Source organism: Pelobates fuscus, chromosome 3 (genome assembly GCF_036172605.1).
Source record: "Pelobates fuscus isolate aPelFus1 chromosome 3, aPelFus1.pri, whole genome shotgun sequence".
In the NCBI taxonomy this organism is placed as follows: Eukaryota; Metazoa; Chordata; class Amphibia; order Anura; family Pelobatidae; genus Pelobates; species Pelobates fuscus.
In genome coordinates, this window is record NC_086319.1 from 271,304,602 (window position 1) to 271,330,534 (window position 25,933).

At 42.8% G+C, this 25,933-nt stretch overlaps 1 protein-coding gene across 1 annotated transcript in view; it reads right to left on the minus strand.

Moving 5' to 3' along the window:
* Positions 1-13,368, minus strand: part of NPC1L1 (NPC1 like intracellular cholesterol transporter 1) — a 51,095-nt gene extending 37,727 nt beyond the window's left edge. Inside the window, exons 1-2 of the mRNA XM_063445545.1 lie at positions 13,188-13,368; positions 9,746-11,080 (exon numbers count right to left, since the gene is read on the minus strand). Coding sequence (XP_063301615.1) covers positions 9,746-11,080; positions 13,188-13,241 — 1,389 coding nt within the window. The 5' untranslated portion in view covers positions 13,242-13,368. The remainder of the gene's footprint in view (positions 1-9,745; positions 11,081-13,187) is intronic.
* Positions 13,369-25,933: the final 12,565 nt, after the last annotated feature.

Sequence of the window (25,933 nt, forward strand, 5' to 3'; positions counted from 1 at the left end):
TTCCTAATGTCTCTCTTTTCTAGGAGCTACATATTGTTGATGTGTCTGAATGTATACCAGAGCTCCATCGCCATAATACTCACAGTAATGTGTCTTTAAAGAGACACTATTGTCACCAGAAAAACTACAGCTTATTGTATTTGTTCTGATGAGTATAATCTGTCCCTTCATGCTTTTTTTTTTTCAGAAAAAATGCAGTGTTTCATCAGTGTGTGGCACTGCCATTCAGTGTATCCACCCTCTGCATGGATACACTGAACTTTCCTCATAGAGATGCATTGATTCAATGCATCTCTATCAGGAGATGCTGATTGGCCAGGGCTATGTTTGGCTTGTACTGGTTCTGCCCCTGAATTGCCTCCTTGACACTCTCAACCAATCCATTAGGAAAGCATTGTGATTGGCTCAGATCATCGCTTCTTATGATGTCAGCCAAGCAGGCAGATTAGGGACAGAGCCAGCAGCAGCATTTAGCAGAGATTAAATTGCTGATCACCTTGATTAGGGACTTTTTAAAAGAATGCAGAGAGCAGAAACTGCATTGAAGTATGTCAAGAATGCAATTGAAATGGAGAAAGTTAGATCGGTACATACACTTCTTTATATAAACTATTGAGTGAAAGGGAATAAGGATATGGGATGAGAGTTAAATGTAAAAGATGGATCAACAGTTTTGGGACGGAATGGGAGTGACGAGTGAATTTTTCATACTTCAACAAATATTGCCTCTACTTAAAGACTTTCGTGGTTATTAACTAAAGTTTGAATGGTCGAATGGGGCAAAACCATTCGCACTGCAAAATACAGACATTGTACGTGCTATTGAACAATGTCCAGATTTTGCAACTAAGGCTCTGAACGACTCTGAATTTGGTTCGGATTTCAGCCAGAACAACTGCTGGACGGCTTAAAACAAGACCAAATGCTTCAAATCTGAGCCTGGATTTAAAAATAGTTTTAATTATTAACCTGTAAATAGTTCAAAACCCAGTAGTACAAGGGTTAATCATATAGCTTGTAATAAAAGCCAATTGGGACACTCTGACAGCCAAGTCTCAAGAGAAGTGAGACTTAGCTGTCAATGCGCTCTGATTGGTTGGCTTACACACCAACCAATCAGAGAGCTCTTACTGAAAATACATAGTAGGGGACATTTTTTTCCATGGGATGCAACAGCAGACCTTTATGAGGTGTTCCCCGCTATAAGAGCTCAGTCTGCAGTGAACCCTTACAAGGTAAAGAAGAAATCATTTTATTGCATCAGATGTTTTGCTTTGTTTTGGTTTGTTAGTGTTTTTGCAATCTGACTTTTTTAATCCATAATTGTATGGTATATTTTTATTTGGCTTGTTTTGGGGACTGAAGATAAGAAGTGTTTGAAAAAAGAAGACTTCAGTTAAGTATATAGGTAAGTATAATTATTTATTTACAGGTCTTGGTTTTATTGCCCCACTCACAGTTATAAGGGTGAGGGGGATAGGCAGGGACAATATGCCCTCCCCTGAATATCATAATCTGGGCCTCCACCAACCACCAATGAGTGGGAGGAACAATACGTCCTCCCCCATGACCAGGGCCAGATTAAGAGCCCAGTGGGCCTGGTGCTGACAATTATGATGGGCCTTTTTACGGAATCTTATCGACCAAAAACACTAAAACAATCATACCTCCCAAGCATCATGTATCTGATGGAGATGGTGTTGGACGGAAACTCAAAGGATGCAGCTATACGAAAACACATACTCTATGCTAATCTCTCTCTAATTTATGCTTTCATCTTTCAAGTAAATCCATATCCCCTAACAACAGTGTCCAGTGAAGCAGGAAGTCTATGTGCAGGGTAAGAGTGTGCCACTGAATCACGTGACCAGACCTGCCAAAAGGGGTGAACATGCCCAAAAGGGGGCATGTTTGTCCAAAGAATTGGAAGGCTAGCCTGGCATGAATGCATGCCACACTGCCTGCCAATCATGCAGGCTATCCAACTAAGGGCATACTACGCAGGCAGCACCCTGAGCCTGACATAAATGCATCAAATGATGCGCCTACTCCACGCTTTCTAAGGACTGTCCCCTAGCACTCACATGTCCCCTTGTCTCCTTATCATCTTACTAGCAGGCAGAAGTTCCTGGTATATAGTCTGGGACAGAGTAAATGTGTATGTAGTGAGTGTAGAAGAAAGGAGACCTGCCACAGTGTTAGAGAGACCAAAGTCTGCATTATCTAAACTAATTTTATTGTCAGCCAGTCCACACAGGTTTTGTTCCCATGCATCCCTCTTAAACTTCCAAACTTAAAGGGACACTATAGTCACCAGAACAACTACAGCTTATTGTATTTGTTCTGGTAAGTAGAATCATTCCCTCCAGGCTTTTTGCAGTAAACACTGTCTTTTCAGAGAAAATAACTCTGATGGCCACTCCTTAGATGGCTGCTAGAGGTGCCTCCTGGGGCAGTACTGCCTAGTGTGCAGCACTGCCATTCAGTGTCTCCACCCTCTGCATGCAGACACTGAACTTTCCTCATAGAGATGCATTGAATCAATTTATCTTCATGAGGAGATTCTGATTGGCCAGGGCTATGTTTGACTTGTGCTGGCTCTGCCCCTGATCTGCCTAGTTGGCAGTCTCAGCCAAATCCTACGGGGAAGCATTGTAATTTGCTCAGACCACCACTTCTGATGATGTCAGCAGACAGAGTCAGTTAAGAGGCAGACAGGGACAGAGCCAGCAGCTGCAGACTTGAATACAAGTAAGAGTTTACTATATTTAGGGAGGCAAGAGGGGCCCAGGGGGGCTAAATGGTGGTTTTAACATAATAAGGAAATAAGAAACACATGATTGTATTCCCGACCCTATAGTGTTCCTTTAAGCAAGCGTATGTAAAGAGTAGTTAGGGTTGCCACATTTCTTGGGGAAAAAAAATACCAGCCTTATACATTTGTATAATTAATTATGTAAATCACAAGGAGTGACATAAGAGAAAATTCTGTAAAATCACCACAAAACTACTCACAGTTTGATTCTGCTGTATAGATGGATTGCTCCCAGTGTCTCCCTGCCTCCCAGTGTCTCAGTCTCGCAAGTCACCCAGTCTCTCAGTGTCCCTATGTATCACAGTGTCAGTGTCCCCATGTTGCCCAGTCCCCTAGTCTCCCAGTGTCTCTGTGTTCCCATTTCTCCCAGTGTCCCCATGTTTTACTGTGTCCCCGTGTCACTGAGAGACCTGGGGACATTGAGACACTTGGGGACACTGGGGGACATGGGGCACTGAGACACTTGGGGACACTGGGAGACATGGAGACACTGAGTCACTAGGGACAATGGGAGAAATGGGGAGACAGACACTGGGAGACTAGGGGAAACTGGGAGCCATGGGGACACTGAGACACTAGGGACACAGACACTGGGAGACTAGGGGACACTGTGAGACATGGGAACACTGTGTCCCTAGTGTCTCCGTGTCCCAATGTCTCAGTGTCTCACAGATATCCCCATGTGTCTCAGTATCCCAATTTCTCACAGTATCCTCTAGTGTCTCAGTGTCCCCGTGTTTTCCAGTGTCCCCAAGTGTCTCAGTGTCCCCAGTATCCCCTAGTGTCTGTGTCCCTATGTGTCCCCTAGTTTCTCAGTGTCCCCTAGTGTCTCAGTGTCCCCATGTCTCCCTGCTGCCTTTCCCCCATCCCTCACTTACCTGAGCTGTAGAGCTGCTGTCTGGACTCTCTGTGCTTTGTAGCTGCTCCCCCACGGATCAGTGAGTAGTAGAGAGAGGCAGGGAGGGATATGCTGTTACTTCCTATCCCTGCCTCTCTCCACACACAGTGACCCCTACTGGCCGGTGCTGGTATTGCAGAGTAATTTCCGTTTATACTGAGAAAAATACCTGCATTTGTATTGCCGATATTACTGCAATACTGGCACTGGCCAGGCAGCCTCATATACCAGCTGTGCCAGTAAAATACCAGTCAGGTGTCAAACCTAAGAGTAATCAGCCCCTATTAAGTTTTACAAGTAGCAAAGGGAATCTCCCTTATAGTAATATCGGGGTCTTATTGACCCTCATAGGCTTTTTATTTCTTTAACTATTTAATGTAGTGGCTGGCTAGCAAGCGCTGGCCAGCCTCCACATAATTAACTCTCACACTTCCATGGGTTTTTTTACTTTTTGTCCGCTGACTGCTAGTCCGGCCAATCGGCAAATAGTACTTACCATTATCGTTCGCTTGCATAAATCAAGTGACTGATAATTAGGGAACGTGCACTCTATTTCTGACCTATTCAGTTATTGTATGTCAGTTATTGATCATTCTGTGATCATTCTTTCTTAAACACTGTAAGCAATATAGCATTATATAAACACTATGCATTTCTAATTCTATAGTGTCTATTTAGATCCTGGAGTCCCCCTAGAATGAACAAAAAAAAGTAGTTTTACTTAACTTTTATTTCCCCCAGGCCATCTGGTCTATGTGTGGCCACCCCACCTTTTTTTCAGTTTTGATGATCTCAGCCAGTCCAATGTTTTTTTGTTTTTTTTAAAGCATTGGGAGGCTAGTGGGCATGTGCAGCAAATCACTGTGCTGTGCCGATTAGCATTTCCTCATAGAGATGCATTGAATTACAGTAATGTGGATTTCAGCATTTATATGAAGAGCGTTTAGACACTGAATGACCTCCTCCAGGAAGCAGCACTAGTGGCTATCAGTGTGATAGCTACAAGAGGCGGTGTTAGGCAACAATGCCTATGCTCAGAAAACCCTGAACCCTCAGGGACAGGCTGTGTGCCCCAGAACCCCACATTTAACTGTAGTGGTTCTGGTACCTATAGTGAGCATTAATTAGATAGTGAATATAGTAAAGTTTAACCTTCATTTAAAAGGAAACTACAGATTGCATCACATCAGATGTATTAGGCTAACCCAGAGATTTATTGATGGGGGGACGGGGACCACAATGTTAGTATTTGTTATATCATATATGTTCAACCTGTTATTTAACATATAACAAATTATCTATTTATCTATCTACATACTGAGAGAGAAAGAGAATACAAAATACATTATTTTAAAGTATTTACAAATTTAGCCTTTTTCTCCCTTTTCCTCCCTTTTCCTATGTTTATAGCTTGTATTACTAATATAGATACAAACTATTTGCTTGGCTTGCTTTATATATAAATATTCAACAGTTATAACCATGTTTCTCTCTTTATGTTTTTGTTGGTACTATGCGGTCCAGCTGGGAGATGACATATTACATGGACAAAAGCAGCAATACCTTCAAATGGAAGTAAAGCTTTCTTCCAATATTTCTGTAGTCACAGGTATGTGGGATTTATATCGCCCAACTCCCAGGACAGTTTTTGTATTCTTTTAGCCCTGCCAATGGAAGAGAGCGAGTGATCTGTAATTCCGGCTAATGAAGATAATCAGTCATTATCAGTACAGTAATCGCTCCCTTGAAATCCAGTACTCTCTAGTGACTCAGAGCGTAGCCACCAGTTATTCCTAGCATGCAGTCTAACTCACAAGCGGCCGCCTTAGGGCACACCAGCCCGGGAGGGGGCACTAGATTGGAGTGACCGACAGGAGGTCACTGCCAGTCACTCTGTGTAGCGTGGCCAAGCGGAGCAGTGCGCACCGCGGTACAGGAACTTTTGTTTCCTGTAGAGGGCCGGATTAAAAGGAAGTACTCACTGAGAGGGCACTTCCTGTCAGTCCGTCCAGGTACAGGAAAGCGAAGCTCCTGAACCGCGGTCTGCTCCACTCGGCCACGCTTAGTGCCCCTCTCTCTCCAAGGGGGGGGGGGAGAGAGAGAGGGGCACTAAGGGACAGTGGTGGTGGTAAGGAACACTATGCGATGGGGAGGGTTGGTAAGAACCACTATGGGACTGGGAGAGGGAGGGATGGTAAAGAACACTATGGGACGGGGGGTGGTGGGGGGGTGGTGGTAAGAAACACTATGGGTCGGGGGGTGGAAGAACACTATGGGACAGGGGAGAGGGGGAAAAGAACACTATGGGACAGGGGAGAAGGGGAAAAGAACACTATGGGACAGGGGAGGGGGGGGAGAACACTATGGGACAGGGGAGGGGGGGAGAACACTATGGGACAGGGGAGGGGGGTGGTAAGGAACACGATGGGACGGGGAGGGGGTGGTAAGGAACACCATGGGACGGGGAGGGGGTGGTAAGAAACACTATGGGTCGGGGTGGAAGAACACTATGGAACAGGGGAGAGGGGGAAAAGAACACTATGGGACATGGGGGAAAGAACACTATGGGACAGGGGAGGGGGGTGGTAAGGAACACTATGGGACGGGGAGGGGGTGGTAAGGAACATCATGGGATGGGGGGTGGTAAGGAACACTATGGGACGAGGGTGGAAGAACACTATGGGACAGGGGAGGGGGGAAAGAACACTATGGGACAGGGGAGGGGGGGAGAACACTATGGGACAAAGGTGGGGGGGTTGGTAAGGAACACTATGGGACGGTAGGGGTTCGTAAGGAACAGTATGGGATTGGGCGGTGGAAGAACATTATGGGACACTGGGGAAAGAACACTAAAAAAGATGGAGGGGAGAGGAACACTAGGGATGAGAGAGAGAGGAATATTAAGGGGGGGGGCACTAAGGTACAGGGGAGGGAAGGAAAGAGGTACACTGAGGTAGGGGAGACCACTAAAAGTGAAGGGAGAGGAACATTAAAGGGAATGGGGGGCACTAAGAGACAGGTAAGGGTGGGAAGAGGAACACTAATGGACATGGAGAGGAGGAGAGAGGAACACTAAGGGACATGGAGGAGAGCAGAGAGGAACACTAAGGGACATGGAGGGGAGAGTGGCAGACAGGGGGGCCTAAGTTGGGAAAAAGACACACATAGGGACATGAGGCGGCAGAAAGACACACAAATAGGCCTAGGGGTAAGAAAGGTTACAGAGGGGCTGGGGATGAAAGCGACACACAGAAGGGCCTGGGAGTAGACATACAAAGGGGCCAGGGGTGAAAGAGACACAGAGAGGCTGGAGAAGAGGAAAAAGAGACACATAGAGGCTGGGGGGAGATAGACGGGCTGGTGGTGAAAGAGAAACACACAAAGGAGCTGGTTGGAGTAAAAGACACAAAGGGGCTAGGAGAGAAGGAGACACAGAAAGGGTCTGGGGGAGTAAGACACACAAAGGAGGGTTGTAAGAGATACACAAGGGAGGTGTAAGACACACACCGGGGAAAAAAAGGTGATAAGATACAATAAAGGGGGTAAGACATTTAAAAAAGGGGATAAGAAACAAAAGGTGGATTAAGAGGCACACAGGCGAAGATGCTTTTGGGTGGGGGGGAGGGGGGGGCAAAATCATCTTTGCCTGTGTACCTAAAAATCCTTGCACCTGCCCTGCACACATGCACACAACACATACAGTCAGCATAATCATACATTACAAACAGCACACACCACACATAGATGCCAACAATCCTAAATTTGCTGGAACAGTCTCACATTTTGGTTTTTTTTATTTCCGCAAATGTAAATCCCGGGGATCTGTTCGGCAATTTGAAATCTGCTGGCACATTTCAAAATGAAAAAGGAGAAAAGGCACTAATACCATTGACAGAGAGCTTCAGCAATGGAGGTAGGCAGGGAATATTGGCAGCACACACACACCACAAAACACATTACATACAACCAGCACATACCGTACACACATGACACTAGCAAGCAAGCACACATTACACGCATACACACTATGACAAAAAGAGAGACTATGAGGGGAAGGCTGAGGATGAGACACTCGGGGTAATTCACAAAACTCAGAATTTTTGCAAAATAAGTCCAATGGGGGAACTGAGACAAGAATAGCCATGTTGTGACAATGGTAAAGTTAGAGAATTCTTCCAGATCAGCTACTTTTGCCTCTGTTTTTCCATTTAGATTTAATTAACAAATAACCTTGTCAATGTCTATGACTTTATGCAGTGACATATTCTTTGTAAGTGAAATAATTTTGTGTCAGAACAAGCAGATTGTCATGATGGACAAGTAGATTGGGCTACCGATTTAGTCCGTTGGAAAATGTAGATTTTGTTTTACTAAAATTTCATACACAAGTCATATGTAATAGACATATATGTTCATTTTATCATGAGCTGTAAAGACTAAATATGAAAATACTTTAAAACAATGTATTTTGCATTCTCTTTCTCTCTGTATCTATATTGGATGGATGATAGATAATCTACAAATTGCTTAAATGTAATAAAAAACAAATACCAACCAAACCTGAATAAACTTGGAGGAATTTGTGGTTATGGAGCCCCCTGTTTTAGGGTTAATTTAACAAATAAAAAAAAAACTGGCTGATCATACCTGAACTTAAAAATATCTACCAAAATGAATAAAATGCAGCACTAATTTAAATGGGAGGAGTAATCCTATTTTCCGGCACCCCATAAAATGATTTGAATAACATGTCCTGCACGAAATAAACACTTAATCAATCATGGTCAATCATGGTCTACCACTTGGCATTATTTCTTTTTACTGATTTCTTTGTTTGGGAGGTGGCAGCCCCCTCTTATAAACTAGTAAATAATACAGTAACTACCGTAGTTAGCTCTAACAAAAATAAACTAGCTGATCATGTCTGATCCAACAATAAGCATCCAAGCTAAACACATTTTTATCCATTGTTTTAGTTAAAGGAAGGCTGTTGTTATGTTAGCCTCCCACAAAATCATTGCTTATATTTCCCACTACATGCTAGATCTATTAAAAAAAATGATCATGCCTGATCTAATGAAGATCAAAGCAGGTGAATGATTTAAAGGGACACTATAGTGTCAGGAAAACGCTTGGTTTTCCTGACACTATAGTGTCCCTTTAAATCATTCAGTACCCTGAGGGTGCCCCACCCTCAGGGTCCCCCTTCAGCTACTCACCCTTTTCCCCCGCCGGACTGCTTTACCTCTCCTCCCCCGCCGACGTCAGCATCCTTGTCTGACGTCACCGACGCCGAATGCGCGTGCCGCGTGCGGATTCAAAGTGTCCGTAGGAAAGCATTTTTCAATGCTTTCCTATGGACGCTCTGCGCGATTGAGGCATAATATGCCTCAATCATTGCCGATGCGCCTCTAGTGGCTGTCCGGAAGACAGCCACTAGAGGCTGGCTTAACCCCAGATGTAAACATAGCAGTTTTTACATCAGGCAGGGTTAACCCTAGAGGGACCTGACACCCAGACCACTTCATTGAGCTGTAGTGGTCTGGGTGACTATAGTGTCCCTTTAAATTTGAAGTTCTGGAAATAATTCCCATCATAAGCAACACTGTTAAACCCTTTCAGTTCATGCTCCTATTAACTAGTTGCCTACTTATTGCCTACATAGATAGTAAATGGCAAAGACAATCTATCGGTCTCATACAGGCTGTCAGTTTTCCTATCTGCATAAAAGCATGTAGTATTACATTTATTCATCTGAATAGTTTAGGTATACCTAATTCATTATAGCTTCATATAATCTGGTACTGGAAGCATTATTATATTTTCCCCAGGCTAACTGTTTACTCAACTTACTCTAGTGGACAAAGAGTTGGCGTTGAATAATGGCCAGTTAGAGCTTTGGGACATTCCACATAGAATGCCATCATATACAGTCAGATTGAACTAACTTGTCCTAATTGTTCCAGATATTATATGACTATTGTATGGGACTAGCTTTAGCACTCCAGTGACTCTGTAAGAGCATTGCCTACCGTGATATTCTGTAGACGGGTCTGTAGATCCAGCATCTCTAGAATGAGGTCAGGGGAGAGGATGCCACTGAAGTTTGTTTCTCCAAAGAACAGAGAGTTGTAGGTGTAGGATGGGCGGTCTGGCACTGTGATGATTAGCTGGTTGGTTCTGAAGAATGGCCCAAAATTGGCATCATGAAAATCTTTTTCTTCTCTAGCACTGCTGTAGGGTGCTGACCACAACTCTACGGGATCTGTAGTTAGCTTTAATAGGATCATGCCACATGAGAGTACTATCACCAGAATAACTGAGATCCCAATAACTGTCTTGGGATATGATGCTACACCAGTACCCCACCAGCGGAATGCCTTTTCCATTGCTCTGTTGGTTTTCAAACTCAGCTTTTCAGTGCACCAAACACTCGCTTGCGTCACATGAGGCATTTCCTTGTCCTTTTTGTTTTTCTTGCAGCCCTTATTAAAACAACATCTAAAGCACAAGAACACAAAAAAGAGGACAAGTGATGTTACAAAAGCCACCAAACACACTACAAAATACCCATCCAGAACACCTAGTTTGAAGGGATCAGGAATGGGTTCTGGAGGAGACGTTTTGGGACATGACTCCTTGCAGTCCTGACAGGAGCAAGCATTTGTTCCATTGACATCTGAGCCCTCATTACATTTCCAAATCTTACTGTTGTGTGGAACTATACCATTTCCAATCTCTGTGCCATTATCTATCAGGTGAAAGTTAATTAACAGTGGAGCTAATCCATTGGAGACGTCTCCCTGGAAGTCCAGCCAACGCTGACTGGTGCATAGTTCAGCCCCAAATCTGCCACACATGGTTGAAATAGCATATCCTCCAGTGGCAGGCAGACGTACATTTTTGCAGGAGTAAAAGGTCTCATCTGCAAACTGCTTGTCATAGTAACATTGATACTCTAGCACACCCTGTTCTGGCTTCCCAGTCACATTGGTGCTAAATGTGCGGCTGACACTGATGAAGGTGCTCTGATCTGGGCTACATATGTTCTGGCAGTGGACATTAGCAAAGTTATCTTCACAGGATGGACATCGGCTCAAGATGGACTTTGAAAGAGCAAAACTTTTCTGGATGCTCCTTAACTGATTGAATGAGCAGCAGGCAAAAGTGTTGTTTTCTCCATTAAACAGCATTGGGCAGACATCCAAGAGGAGGCCGAGGTGTGTACCAATAACTTTCCTAGCTGGAGTGTTTGATTCACAAGGGACTATTGGTTCGAGCAAGCTGCCTGTCACATCGGGATTTCTACCACATTCTTCATATGTTGAGCAATACCCCTTTTCGTGAATAGTGGTTACTCCAAAGACCTGTGAAGAAAAAAAAGAAAATAGATTAGGAAAACCTACTATAGATAACCACAAAGGTACAAAGAACAAGCAAAAGGGTCAGGAGGCAAGAACAAAAGATAAACATTGCCATAAACCAATGGTTCTTTTTTGCCAAAGATGTAAACATTATATTTATTAATATATTTAACCATACAACAATTGCTGCAAAACACCTAAATTAGAAACTTCCTGGTTTCCTTGGGGAATAGTGAATAATTTTAGAATTGTGGTCAGTCACACAGGGTCTTATCCTATGAATGGGTCCTGACCCAATGGTTTAGAACTACTGTCATAGAACAAACCTCATTCTTCTTATGTCATCAACAGCATCAACTTAACATGCCTCATCCTTCCCTTAGAAATAAAAATACATATCATATAATTATTTTTATCAACATTTAATAAATATGAAGGGACAAAGAAAATACACACTGGTATTTTTGTATCTGGAGTAAAGGATAAATCAAAACTTGTTTTTGAGGGTAACTATAAGGCGAAGAAAATACACCTGGGTAAACCGTTTAGGAGGTAAACCCTTTAGTGCAAGGAGTAACCCAAATTATAAATAAAACGTCACTTTTAATATAATTATTTAAAATGTTCTAGAAACTCTTATCATTAATAAAGTTAATATCTATGAAATAGGAAAAAAGAAAATCCTACAAAAAATGATTAATCCAGAGGAGGATTATGATCAAATAATATATGTTCAAATTAATCATTTTTAAAGAAAAGATATAAAAAATAATTATCAAAACTAAAACAGTGGTCCAAAGAATAATAAATGTGAACAAATAATCTATGTGAAAAATACCAAGGACAAAAAAGAATATAAATAAGTGGGATATAGTTTAGTGATCACACCCTACATAGTAGTATGAAACCAAAAAGTAATGAGATGTATAAATGTTACATTTGTGTCATATCATCTTAACCAGGGGGAGAAATATATACTGTGACAAATAATTAGCAGAGCGGTGAACAAATCCTGCAGGTTGTAAAGTTCCCTACTCTTAGAAAATTCTAGTCCCCCCTCCCTTCTCTTGATACAATGCCTAGTCGTCTTAATACAGCAAAATTGCTATGAGTCTATCTCGTGGGACTAGGTAAGTATGGTGGAAAACGATCCCAACAGAAATAAATAAATAAGAACATAAAAGAAAAAATAATAATAAAATAAAATAAAGTGAATAAATGAAAAGAGTATGGCTAGTCAGGTCAAAATAATCTTAATGCATGTCGTCCCATATCTGTTAGACCAGCATTACACTCTGTACACGTCCCGTTGCGCGTTTCGCCGTTAAGGCTATGCCCTTATTTATATTCTTTTTTGTCCTTGGTATTTTTCACATAGATTATGTGTTGCATTTATTATTCTTTGGACCACTGTTTTAGTTTTGATGATTAATTTTGATATATTTTTGTTAAAAAAAGATTCCTTTAACATATTATTTGATCATAATCCTCCTCTGGATTAATAATTTTTTGTAGGATTTTCTTTTTTCCTATTTCATAGATATTAACTTTATTCATGATAAGAGTTTCTAGAACATTTTAAATAATTATATGAAAAGTGACATTTTATTTATAATTTGGGTTACTCCTTGCACTAAAGTGTTTACCTCCTAAACGGTTTACCCAGGTGTATTTTCTTCGCCTTATAGTTAATTAAATCTGGGGGTTACCCCCCCCATTTCCTGTTAGAGTAACCTGATATTTTCTCTCTAGAAGGTCACTCAGTCTGTTGTTGTTTTTGAGGGTAAATAAACACTGAGGGGGTTGTGCCAAAGTGCAAATAGCTGAAGACTCACATTAGGGATATATCTGCAAATACCTACCGGTAATGTTCCTACACTATCCTATGGACATTGCATACTACTGGAATTCCTTCCTACTAGAATACACAGGTCCATGAAGGTAAGGAATTGGAGAAGCATAGCTGTACTTATAACAACGTAGTATGTCCCCCCAAATAATTTTAAGCTTATATTGTGTATTATCATGAACAAATACCCCCCCTCACACACACACACAGACACAGACAGACACAAGCACTAAAACAATTAGCCATTAAAATATCACTCACCTGAAGGGGGAGAATTGCCCCCAGAATTAGGACTGCAATAATCCTGGGTAGCATAATTACCCCGTCAAATCTTCCCCGGGGGATGGGTGTTAGAAGGGCCGGTGTAGTTCCACGCCAAATGCAGACCTGTGCCAGGAGTGAAGTTCAGCACAGGAAGCAAAGCTAATAAGATAATATTGATGTTTTTGAAGCACTAAACTCTGCACAGGAGCCAATTGAGAGCAGGAGATGCGGTAAAAGCCTGCTTCTTATTAACTAGAGACTGGGAAAGGGGAGGGAGAGACAGACTGGGTCACTGGAAACCTGTCACTACGTCAACTTAGGGAAAGAAATGCGCAAGAGCCTACTTTCTATCAATGTATATACATTGCATGTATGTATGTATGTGTAGATATATAGACAGATCCAATTTGATATACTATTGGATTACTCTCAGGTTATAGGCCCATAATATCTCAGGATGCCGCACAAACAACTATCCCATTCAATATCACAAGAAATGTCTATAAAAGCACAGGTTTATTGCTCAAAAATAGTATGCAAAGCAACATATAGCAGACAAAATTATCTCACCCCCCGAAATTGTACTGGTAACTCAGCTATATCCAATAACACAAAAATAGCATGAGATGCAAAAAAAAAAAAACCCAGCCACTAGTACTGGTATCTGTGAGAGAGAGGGGGGAAAAGAACAGACAAGTAGCCCACAAAGTCTAATGCCCTGTTACCTATACCTTTATCCACTGATGGTAAACTTATAGCCAGGTCGGGTCACATAATCTGCCTACATGACGACAGCATATTCTCCAGTGTAGCCAGATTATGTGATCTAACATGGTTAACAATTAATTATTATTCGATATTATAATTTTGGCAGTTATATAATGCCAATTTATTCCTTTTGCGCTTTACAATATCATAAAGGGGTACATTTAACAATAAATGAGATCATTACGAAATGTTACAGAAGCAATAGGTGGATGAGGACCCTGTTCAAACAAACTAACATTCTTCTAATACTATTGTAATAAATGATGCAAATAGATGGTCAACTCACATGTTATCAAATCACTACTAATGTCCATATACTGTTATAGCAGTAATTTCTGAATATTTAATCCTGTTTGACTGTACGCAATACATATCAATCTTGGATGAATTGAAGGCTGAGAATCAGACCTGCAATTTTTAAATACTGCAGCTGGAACTCTAGCCACTGGGCTTTCTCACCCGCAGGCAATGTGCAGTATTCCAGAAAAATACAGGATTTACCAGTGCTGTTAGCAATAGTATTGTTTTGAGCCTATGCTTGTTATGGTTACTTGTTTATGAGTTGGAGACCCAGAGAATGTTTCCTAGCCAGCTCCCTATTTTAGAGGTAGATACAGTACTGTTTGCACTTATTTATTTCTAAAAACTGTTTTATAAAACAACTCAGTTCAAGGGGGATTGTCTCAACAATGAGATAGGTTAAGTATTGTCCCGAGAAGGAAAAAATGAATCTGTTTTCACTTAACAGAGATCCAGCACTTCCCATGGTTTTCAACACTTTAAGGACGGGGCCAATTGTACAAGTTGTGATCAAAACAAAACGTAAACGAAACCTGGAATTTGTGCTTTATGTCTGTTCAACAGTAATTCACCTCTTTCATATTAAAGGGACCCTATAGTCACCCAGACCACTTTAGCTCAATGAAGTGGTTTGGGTGCCAGGACCCCAGGTTTTAGCCCTTCAGATGTAAACATAGCAGTTTCAGAGAAACTGCTATGTTTACATTGCAGGGTTAATCCAACCTCTAGTGGCTGTCTTCCTGACAGCCGCTAGAGGCGCTTCTGCGACGCTGGATGCGAAAATGTGTGAGAAATGAAGAAATTAGATTTGTTTAGTTCTGCGTGACATTTTAACTGTGATTGTCATAATACTGTTAGCTTTTTTTTTTTAAATTGTTTTTTTTTGTAGTGCAGAAACTTTTAACAGTTGGTTGTCAGGTACCCCAAAGGCATTCCTCCAACTTATTATAGACAGTTGAACAGAGAGGTACATGAGATAGCTAGCACAAATTTTATAATTAAAGGTAGTTGAGTATGAACATGGTAGAAAGCAAGCTTAGGTAACATCATGCTGGGTATCGCTGTTCAGTCGTTTAAGTGCACAGAGTGTATGCTTAGAGTGGAGCCAATTGCTATGCTAGGGTGCACATTGTGTATACATGCTAAACAATATTCTCTTTAAGTGGTTTAAGTATTTTAAAGGGACTCTATAGTCAACATATAAAAGCAAGAAAGACAGGTCCCCCAGCCTTCTTTCTTGCTTTTATATGAACTTGTCATAAAAAAAAAAAAATCAGAGTAAGTTTTAATAATAAAACTTACCTCCATTACAGCGCGAAGCTCCCCGCTAGGCCACGCCCCCTTTTTCGTCAAAATGACGAAATCGCGGGGCCCAAAAGGAAGCGTCATCGCGATGTGGTGAGCATGCACGGTTTCGCGCTGCACCAATCGCATTCTTCATAGAGCGGCATTGAATGCCGCCCTATGAAGAATCTCAGCGCTCAACCGAGCATGTGCGCGGAATGCGCGTTCGCGAGCTGAGCTGTCTGACTGACAGCTCAGCTCTCTTTCTATACCCGTCCCCCTCCTCAGCCAAACTGTGTTTACCTATAAACACTATATATAGAGATCTCTCTATATATAGTGTTTCTATGCAAACACACAAGTAGTAAAAAATTAGACATACACACACACTCTTTCTCCATCCATATCCATCCATCCCCATCATCCATATCTATCCATCCCCATCATCCATATCCATCCCCATCATCCATCCCCATCATCCATATCCATCCCCATCATCCATATTCATTCCAATCATCCATATCCATCCCAATCATCCATATCCATCCATCCCCATCATCCATACCCATTCCCATCATCCATCCCCATCATCCATCCATCCCCATCATCCATCCCCATTATCCATATCCATCCATCCCCATCATCCATCCATTCCCATCATCCACATCCATCCACCCCCATCATCCATATCCATCCCCATCATCCATCCATATCATCCATATCCATCCCCATCATCCATATCCATCCCCATCATCCATTCCCATCATCCAGCCATTCCCATCATCCATATCCATCCATCCCCATCATCCATATCCATCCATTCCCATCATCCATATCCATCCCCAAATCCATCCACTCCCATCATCCAAATACATCTACTCCCATCATCCATATCATCCATCCACTCCCATCATCCATATCATCCCCAAATCCATCCAATCCCATCATCCATATCATCCATCCACTCCCATCATCCATATCCATCCCCTCCCATCATCCATATCATCCATCCATTCCCATCATCCAAATGCATCCACTCCCATCATCCATATCATCCATCCACTCCCATCATCCAAATCCATCCGCTCCCATCATCCATATCATCCATCCACTCCCATCATCCATATCCATCCCCAAATCCATCCACTCCCATCATCCATATCATCCATCCACTCCCATCATCCAAATGCATCCACTCCCATCATCCAAATACATCCACTCCCATCATCCAAATACATCCACTCCCATCATCCATCCACTCCCATCATCCATCCATCCTCACCAACTCACCCTCAGTCACCCACCCACACTCACTAAATACATTTACTTACTGTTTGAATCCTCTCCTCCTCCTTCTCTTCGGTCTTCAGCTGTCAGCTCAAGCCACTCCCACAGCAGTGCTGACAGCCTCAGCACACAAAGCGCTTTCACAGTGCTTTGTGTGCTGATAGCACGTCTGAAGTATTCACCCATGCGTAAATACGTCAGACGTGAATGAGGCCTTTTTGGGGCCTCTGAACTCGGAAGTCCCTCTGGTGGCCGTCTGATTGACTGCAACAAGAGGTGTTCCAAGCTTCCAATGTAAACACTGCATTTTCTCAGAAAATACAGTGCTTACAAGAAAAAGGCTGCAGGGAGCTGTAGCACTCACCTGAACAAACTCATTAAGCTGAAGTTGTTCAGGTGACTATAGTGTCCCTTTAAGTAAGAAGATAGAAGATGCAGTTTCCAAGATTGAGCCGTAGTGTGAGATGCCTTATAAGCTTCCCTATCCTATGCATTAACCAGTTGGTGCTATCAATGTCAGAGGAGGAGTATGTGTGGTTAGGAGTAAAGATCAGGCTGTGATGGTCGACCAGTAGTGGTAACAACCTGCTTCAACTTGTAGTTAGCTTATAAGAGGTATGTGTGTTGGCATAGAGTTGTGATTAATATGTGCCAGAATAAGGAAGCAGTAGAGGTAATCTATACATAATCAGGCTATATGCAGTTAGCAGTTTAAACACAAAAGGGTAAGAAAATATTTCAGGCTGTGTTATGTTGTCCGGCGCGGTGGGGGGCAAAGGCAGCATTTGTCAGATTCCCGCACCTTACCCCCATTCTCATCTCGATTGTCCCTTTGCACAGCCAAAGTCCAATAATTTTAATAGGTCAGAAAAAGCAATCATCTCAGGTTTCACCTCTGGATGTCCTTAGGACTCTAAGCAGTGTGGTTACCGCCTGTAGATGCGAGATCGGTATCGGCAAGTTCCGTGCCGGGACCCGCATTATTTCCCGGGCACCAGGCACTGCTGCCATTGCTTGGTAGTGTGACATTAATCAATACTGTTAGCTTTTACTGCAATAAAACACAAATTTGTGTATTCAGTGATGTCTCACGAGTACAACAGTACCCTCCATGAACAGGTTTTATGGGGTTTTGGAAACTTACAGGGTCAAATATAGGGCTTGCTAATTAAATTCTCTGGACTTTCTGTCTGGGTTGTCAGGCAGTTCCCTCAAATTTAATTAATAAAATTACTTACTTATGTAAAAAGTATTACATAAATAAATATGTAGAATTCAAATGTAAATTTATATGTATACCGTGTTTCTCCGAAAATAAGACCGGGTCTTATATTAATTTTAGTCACAAAAAACACACTAGGGCTTATTTTCAGGTTAGGGCTTATTTATTTACAGTACCGGTATGTACATAAATCCACCCCTCCTTTAATAAATCCACCCCTCCTTTAATTAATCCACCCCCCTTTAATAAATCCACCCCCCTTTAATAAATCCACCCCTTTAACCCCTTAAGGACCAAACTTCTGGAATAAAATGGAATCATGACATGTCACACACGTCATGTGTCCTTAAGGGGTTAATAAATCCACCCCCTTAATAAATCCACCCCCTCTAATAAATCCACCCCCTCTAATAAATCCACCCCCTCTAATAAATCCACCCCCTCTAATAAATCCACATCTCTAATAAATCCACCCCCTCTAATAAATCCACCCCCTCTAATAAATCCACCCACTCTAATGAATCCACCCCCTTTAATTAATCCACCCCCTTTAATTAATCCACCCCCTTTAATTAATCCACCACCCCTTTAATTAATCCACCACCCCTTTAATTAATCCACCACCCCTTTAATTAATCCACCCCCCTTTAATTAATCCACCCCCCTCTAATTAATCCACCCCCCTCTAATTAATCCACCCCCCCTTTAATGAATTCACCCCCCCTTTAATGAATTCACCCCCCCTTTAATGAATTCACCCCCCCCTTTAATTAATTCACCCCCCCTTTAATTAATTCAACCCCCCTTTAATTAATTCACCCCCCCCCCCCTTTAATTAATTAAGTCCCAGACATAAAATAACGGTATCTACTCACAGTCCAAAGAGTCCGACCACTTGGTGCCTCACCGCCCGGAATGGATCCTTCCGCTGAAGATCCGTGAAGGCAGACTGACGGCGCTGCGCACGTCGTCATCACGCTGCGCGATGCCGCAGCCCGCAACGCTCCTCCCCCTCCTCCTCATAGAAGAAGGAAGTCCTGCCGGGCCGCAAAGGTAAAATGCCTAGGTCTTATTTTCGGGGTAGGGCTTATATTGCAGCCCACCCCGAAAATTCAGCTAGGGCTTATTTTCGGGGTAGGTCTTATTTTCGGCGAAACACGGTATATATATATATATATATATATATATATATATATATATATATAAAAACTTTATTCTAAATGTATTTTGATTTTTAAAAATATATCAATATTAAAATACACTTAGAATGATAGTGTGTGAATGTTACATAGGTTCATAGGCGGAAAAGAGACATATGTCCATCAAGTTTAGCCTTCATCACATAGTAGTGTAGTTGTTTTGGTGACTATAGTGTCCCTTTAAGATATATTTAAAAGAAATCACATCTAAGATGGTTAATGCATGTTATAGGTGATTATCAATGTTTTATTCAAAGTTGTAATTTCCAGCAAAGGGAATACTAGACGATATAGACCAGTTGGCTTTTGTCTAAAAGATAAATTAAATTTGGAAATGTAATACCTTCCCCTTATTTATAAAAAAATTTAGCTGCAAGCTAAATCCAATGTGCAGGGAGAAAGAAAATTAGAAAACAAAGACAAGTTTCCTAATGATTATTAGTTATCTAATAACTAAAACTTTGTGGGAATTAGGTTAGGCGCTGTGAGTGGCAGAAACAGCATAGGCCTATTTCCACACAGGGTTTATGCTTTTAAGAAAATAGGGTTGTTTTTCTCTACTACCGTTTTTCTTTTTTTAGGGATAACTAATCTTTGAAAGTGACAGTTCAACTTTAGGGTAATTTGTTTTCATTATTTGATAAATATTTCATTTAGAAGATAATGCACCAGTTGAAATTGCTGGGTTTGGTAAGCATGACAATTTACAGACTTTTTTAAAATGAAAAATGAGTGGAAAAGTGTCTAAATATAGTAATTTTACTTACTTACTACACAAAAGACAATACTGATATCAGCAGTCTCTCTTGGGACCTTTGGAGTGTGTTTTGTTTTGTATGATATCATGTTTGCCAATGCAGATTTTTTTTCTCTAAAAAACATTCAGGGTGAAGAGGAAGTGAAGTGACTAAGCCAAGTGTACAAGGTCAGCAGGAAAATCATATATGTATTTAATCTGTGAGGTCAAGTGTTGATAGCGCTGCGTGTATGTGGTTCAGTTGAGTTCAATATAAAAACATAATTAATTTCACTAAACAAAGATTTGCTAAGAACTAGCAAGCAGACCATCAGGGCAACAAAATGCCTTTTCTTCTTGCCATTATTTGCTCCGATACCCTGTCCCCCAATTCTTTATCATACCCTCTCTGCCCCTCATTCTTCCTGTCTTAATAGTTCCCTGTTTTGCTGCTGATCCTTCTTGCCTCACACCTCTTTCTCTAAAATGCCATTGTGAGTATTTATTGGATTGACAAATGGTTGGTAATAGATTCACTAATTCTTTATAATATAGCTAATATGGAGATTGCCAGATGAAGAATCTCTCACAATTCACAATACATATTTGTTGAAGGAACACTCCAGACCCTAAAGCACTTTAGCTTGCTGAAGTGTTTTATTTTTAAAAAATGTGTCCTCATTTTGAATTGTACTTTTTTTATAATTCTTTATTTTTGAAGGGAAGACAACAACATTGCAAATATTATCTTAAAAGAGTAGTAACAAGACAAAGCATTGTGCATCTTTTTGTAAATAACAAACATGACATGACATGACATAACATGGCAAAGGAGAAAAATCCCCAGAAGGCCCCATGTACAATCAGTGTAAATGTGTCAAACATGTAGAGACATTATGCTGCTGAGCCGTTCTGGCAGTCCAGAAAGCCCATAATGTATCGACTCAATAATATGTATGTGTGTGTGTGTGTATATAAATATATATAAATATATATATATATATATATATATATATATATATATATATACACACACACACACACACACACTTATTTCCTATATATGTATAATATATTATAATTAAAGCATTTTAAAATATATTATACATATATAATGCATTTATATGATTTCATTATACACGTGTATTTTGAGATATATGTGTATATATCTCAAAGTACACTTATAATGAAATCATATATATGCATTATATATTTATAAAATGCTTTAATTATTTTCTAATATATAATACATATATAATACAGACACTCCTCACTTCCCGACCGGGTTCCGTTCCTACGACCCGGTCCTAGAACGAATCGGTCGGTAAGTGAGGAGTTAAGGGATTCCCTGCTCTGGTTCGTTCGTCTATTTTTGGGGAAACGGGCTGTGGTGGTAAGCAAAGGGGCTGTGGTGGAAGGCAAAGGGGCTACGGTGGAAGGCAATGGGACTGTAGAGGGGGGCACAGGAACACTAGAGGGGGGCACCGGGGCAGTAGCAGAGGGCACATGGGCAGTAGAGGGGGGCACAAAAGCTATATATGGTGGCACAAGAGCTATATATGGTGGCACAAGAGCTATATAGGGGGCTTTAGAGAGGGACATGGGCTGTAGAGGGGGGACATGGGTAGTAGGGAGCACAGGAGCAGTGGGGGTGCACAGGGGCAGTAAGGGGGTACAAGGGCAGTAAGGGATGCACAGGGGCAGTTGTGGGGGCACAAGGGCAGAAGGGGTGCACAAGAGCAGTTGGGGTACAGGTGGAATATAATGGGCACAGGGGCTATGGAGGGGTACAGGGGCTATAGAGGGGTGGACAGGGGCTATATATTGGGGACAGTGGCTATAGAGGGGGGCAGGAGCAGTAGGTGTGCACAGGGGCACTAGAGTGGGGCACAGGCCACCCGTCTTAAACATCTGCTTCCGGACCTTATACACCCAGACCAGACGGGCTTTATTCCAGGTAGGGAGGCTCGAGATAGCACATTGAGACTTTTTTCCATCCAGCACCACGCGAGAAAATTGGGGACACAGCTGCTCCTGTTATCGACCGATGCCGAAATGGCATTCGATCGTGTCAACTGGACGTATATGCTAGAGACCCTCCAATTGCAAGGCTGCGGGCAGAGACTCCTTGCTTGGATATCCGCGCTATACAGCAGGCCACGGGCGTCTGTGCGGGTTAACGGGGCCACGACTGGGGACTTCGCAATCAGCAACGGAACCCGACAAGGATGCCCGCTCTCGCCCTTATTGTTCGCCCTCTCTCTGGAGCCCCTATTACAAGCGATTCGCAGTAATCCAGACACCCAAGGGTATGATTGGAAGGGGACACAACACAAAGTGGCAGCTTACGCCGATGATCTTCTTTTCTTTGTCCGCAGCCCTAGGATCACGTTGCCGTGCCTCCTCAAGGAATTCGATAGATTCGGGCAGATCTCCGGATTTAAGCTCAATGTTTCGAAATGCGAGGTCTTGAACATCACGCTCCCCTCAGAGGAATTCCACTCCTTGGAAACAGAGTTCGCATTTCATTGGTGTCGTGACAAAATGAAGTATCTGGGGGTCTGGGTGTCAGAGGACCCGAGTAGCATTTACCAACACAACCCTTATTAAAGACCGTACTTTCGGACCTCACCAGGTGGGCACACCCACACATCACATGGCACGGCAGAGTCGCGGTAATCAAGATGAACATTCTTCCGCGGATTCTGTACCTTATGCAGACCATACCTCTTGCTCTGCCGCTGGTCTTCTTCTCTACCCTGAAGACGGCGGTGCTCAAGTATGTCTGGAGAGGCGGTCGATCTCGGATCCGACACGAAATCATCTGCCGACCTAGAATCCAGGGTGGGTTGGCATTGCCCGACTTCAGGAAATACTACCAAGCCGCAATCATGCAACGCGTCCTAGACTGGCATGTAACACCCTCCACCAAGCAATGGGTGGCACTTGATAAAGGTCTTATAGGTCCGACATTGGAGGAACACATATGGGGCTTCCCGGGGCGATCACCGATCCGCCGCCCTGTCGAGGGACTAACCTTCCAGACCCTGGTGGGATGGAGATCTGTGAGACAGTTGGATCGCATATCCCCATCCCCAAGCCCGATGCTCCCGATCACGCATAATGAGGCCATAGGTGGGGGACTTCCCCCCGTAGCCTGGCCCTTGCAGGACATAGGGACGTATATACCTATCCACAGGGCTCTCGAGGGCGGGAGGCTGCGGACTTTGCCTTCGATGCTGGGCGACAGACCACGGACGCCTCTCATCTGCTTCCGATACTTCCAATTACAGCACTTTTACGAAACACTACCTCATAAAGACAAACTGCACAGACCCCTCACATGGTTCGAGAACCTCTGCGACCAGGGCACGGCTGTGGAACATGCTACTTCAGTCCTATATACACACCTCCTGACCAGTCATGCGACGGCGCCACAGACGTTCAAAAGACAATGGGAAGAACAACTTGGAACATCTCTCACAGTACAACAATGGGAAACAGCATTATTATGGCAACATAAGAGCTCCATGAGTTATTATTACCAAGAGATGAATTATAAACTCATCTCCCATTGGTATAGGACGCCAACCTTATTGCACCGCATATTCCCCTCCATACCTTCTGTGTGCTGGAGATGTCAAGAGACACGCGGAACGGTGTTACACATCTGGTGGGATTGCACGGCTATAACCCCATACTGGGAGATACAAATACATACAATTGGTGGAACACTTTGGGCGAATCTGTAGGAGAAATATATCACATAGAGTAATATTGTAAAGGAAAACAAACTAATTTAAAATCGAGAGTAAATACTCACAAACATGGAGCCAAATATAATCATAAGGCTCTCATGAGTAGCGCAGGAGGACTCTTTTAGGACGTCCTCAATCCTGCTTCTTGTTGTGTTTGGTGCAGGTGATAGATGAAAAACGACGTCTTTGTGAAAGGACAATTCTTTATTGCAAAAGCAAGCACCTATATATAAGTGCTGGTAGTGGTTTAAAATAATATATGTGGGATATCTCTGTATGGGTACTGTCTGGAATCAGATCAGACCCAATCATAAAAGTCCCAAAAGGAAAACAAATTAAAAGTCCAATATGTCGTGTGAAAGTCCAAATGGTACCTTAGGTAGCTTCTGTACCAGTGCGATTGCAATATGTATTCTATCTGTTGACACCATTTGAGTAGAGATGATACACTGGAACGCACATTTGTGACGTCGTGCGTTCCAGGGACGCAAGGGTCGAAACAATGAATGACGTCACCCTGTGCGACCCGGAAATGGAGCGAACGACGTACAATTTGGAACGCACGTTGCGTTCCACGTGCGCACAACGCCGGAACCCGGAAGCTATGAGCTAAAAGGAAAAACCCGGAAATAGACGCCAGCAAGAAGATATATAAAGCGAAGAGGACCCAGAACATTACACCGACTGAGGAAGCCCCCATAGGGGCGAAACGCGTATCGGCACTGGTACAGAAGCTACCTAAGGTACCATTTGGACTTTCACACGACATATTGGTCATATTTGTTTTCCTTTTGGGACTTTTATGATTGGGTCTGATCTGATTCCAGACAGTACCCATACAGAGATATCCCACATATATTATTTTAAACCACTACCAGCACTTATATATAGGTGCTTGCTTTTGCAATAAAGAATTGTCCTTTCACAAAGACGTCGTTTTTCATCTATCACCTGCACCAAACACAACAAGAAGCAGGATTGAGGACGTCCTAAAAGAGTCCTCCTGCGCTACTCATGAGAGCCTTATGATTATATTTGGCTCCATGTTTGTGAGTATTTACTCTCGATTTTAAATTAGTTTGTTTTCCTTTACAATATTACTCTATGTGATATATTTCTCCTACAGATTCGCCCAAAGTGTTCCACCAATTGTATGTATTTGTATTTTGATATTTAGAGTGGTATAAGGGGTTCCCACTCAGGTGGTTTATAGCACTGGTTGCTAACACTTCCTCTCCCGCATATTGTGTATTGTATCCTTTTTTCATCCATACTGGGAGATGATCAGGGAAACAATCGTACTGATCCTGGGGGATGTCCCGGACTGGACCGCGGAACTCGTTCTACTGCACATCACGACGTCCTCTATTTCTTCGTACAAGAAATCGATATTGCGGCACTTACTCAACGCCGCCAAAGCCAACATTCCAGCCCACTGGAAAAAACCTGATACGCCTTCCAAGTCCGAATGGATTCGTAGGGTAGAGGAGATCCAGGGTGCTGAAGCAGCCTACTCTGTCCTAACTGGCAGGGAAACAAAGCATACGGAGATGTGGACGCCGTGGTTCATGTATATTTCTCGGTGCCGTGGAGCTGGGGGCGCACCGGGGAGCCCGTTGGGTGCACGAGCCGTTCCGAGCTAGGCAGAAGGAGCAACACCCTGTCTGTCCCATTCATCCTCTCCCCCCTTACCCCCCTCCTCTACCCCTCATGTCGGTGACCGGGGTTCCGGACTCGGACCGGAGGAGTCTTTTAGACACTCACTGTGAGATAATGACTACACACTTCACTCTTGAAACGCGACAAGGAGATCCGAGATATACACACGAAAATAACACGAGACAGCAAACGCTCACGGACTGAAATGCCTGACTATCAGATTTGGTGATTAACTGCCTTATGACGGGATAATACCCGCTGAGACGTAGGTTACAGACGTGACACACTCACGACACAATTCCTCCCTATGCAACGATAGCACGCACAACACACAACACAATACACTTCTCTTATGAAACCTGAGATAGTGAACTCCCCCACGCCCCCCCCTTTTTCAGGCGCATTGAAATGGCCTGCGGGCCTGACCCAGAGCTGGGATGGAGGGGACCGTCGATGTGTCATATACGATGCCATTGTTAGTCATAGGACCCGACTCCCGAGTTAACTCAGGGCCTGGGGTCTTCACCTCG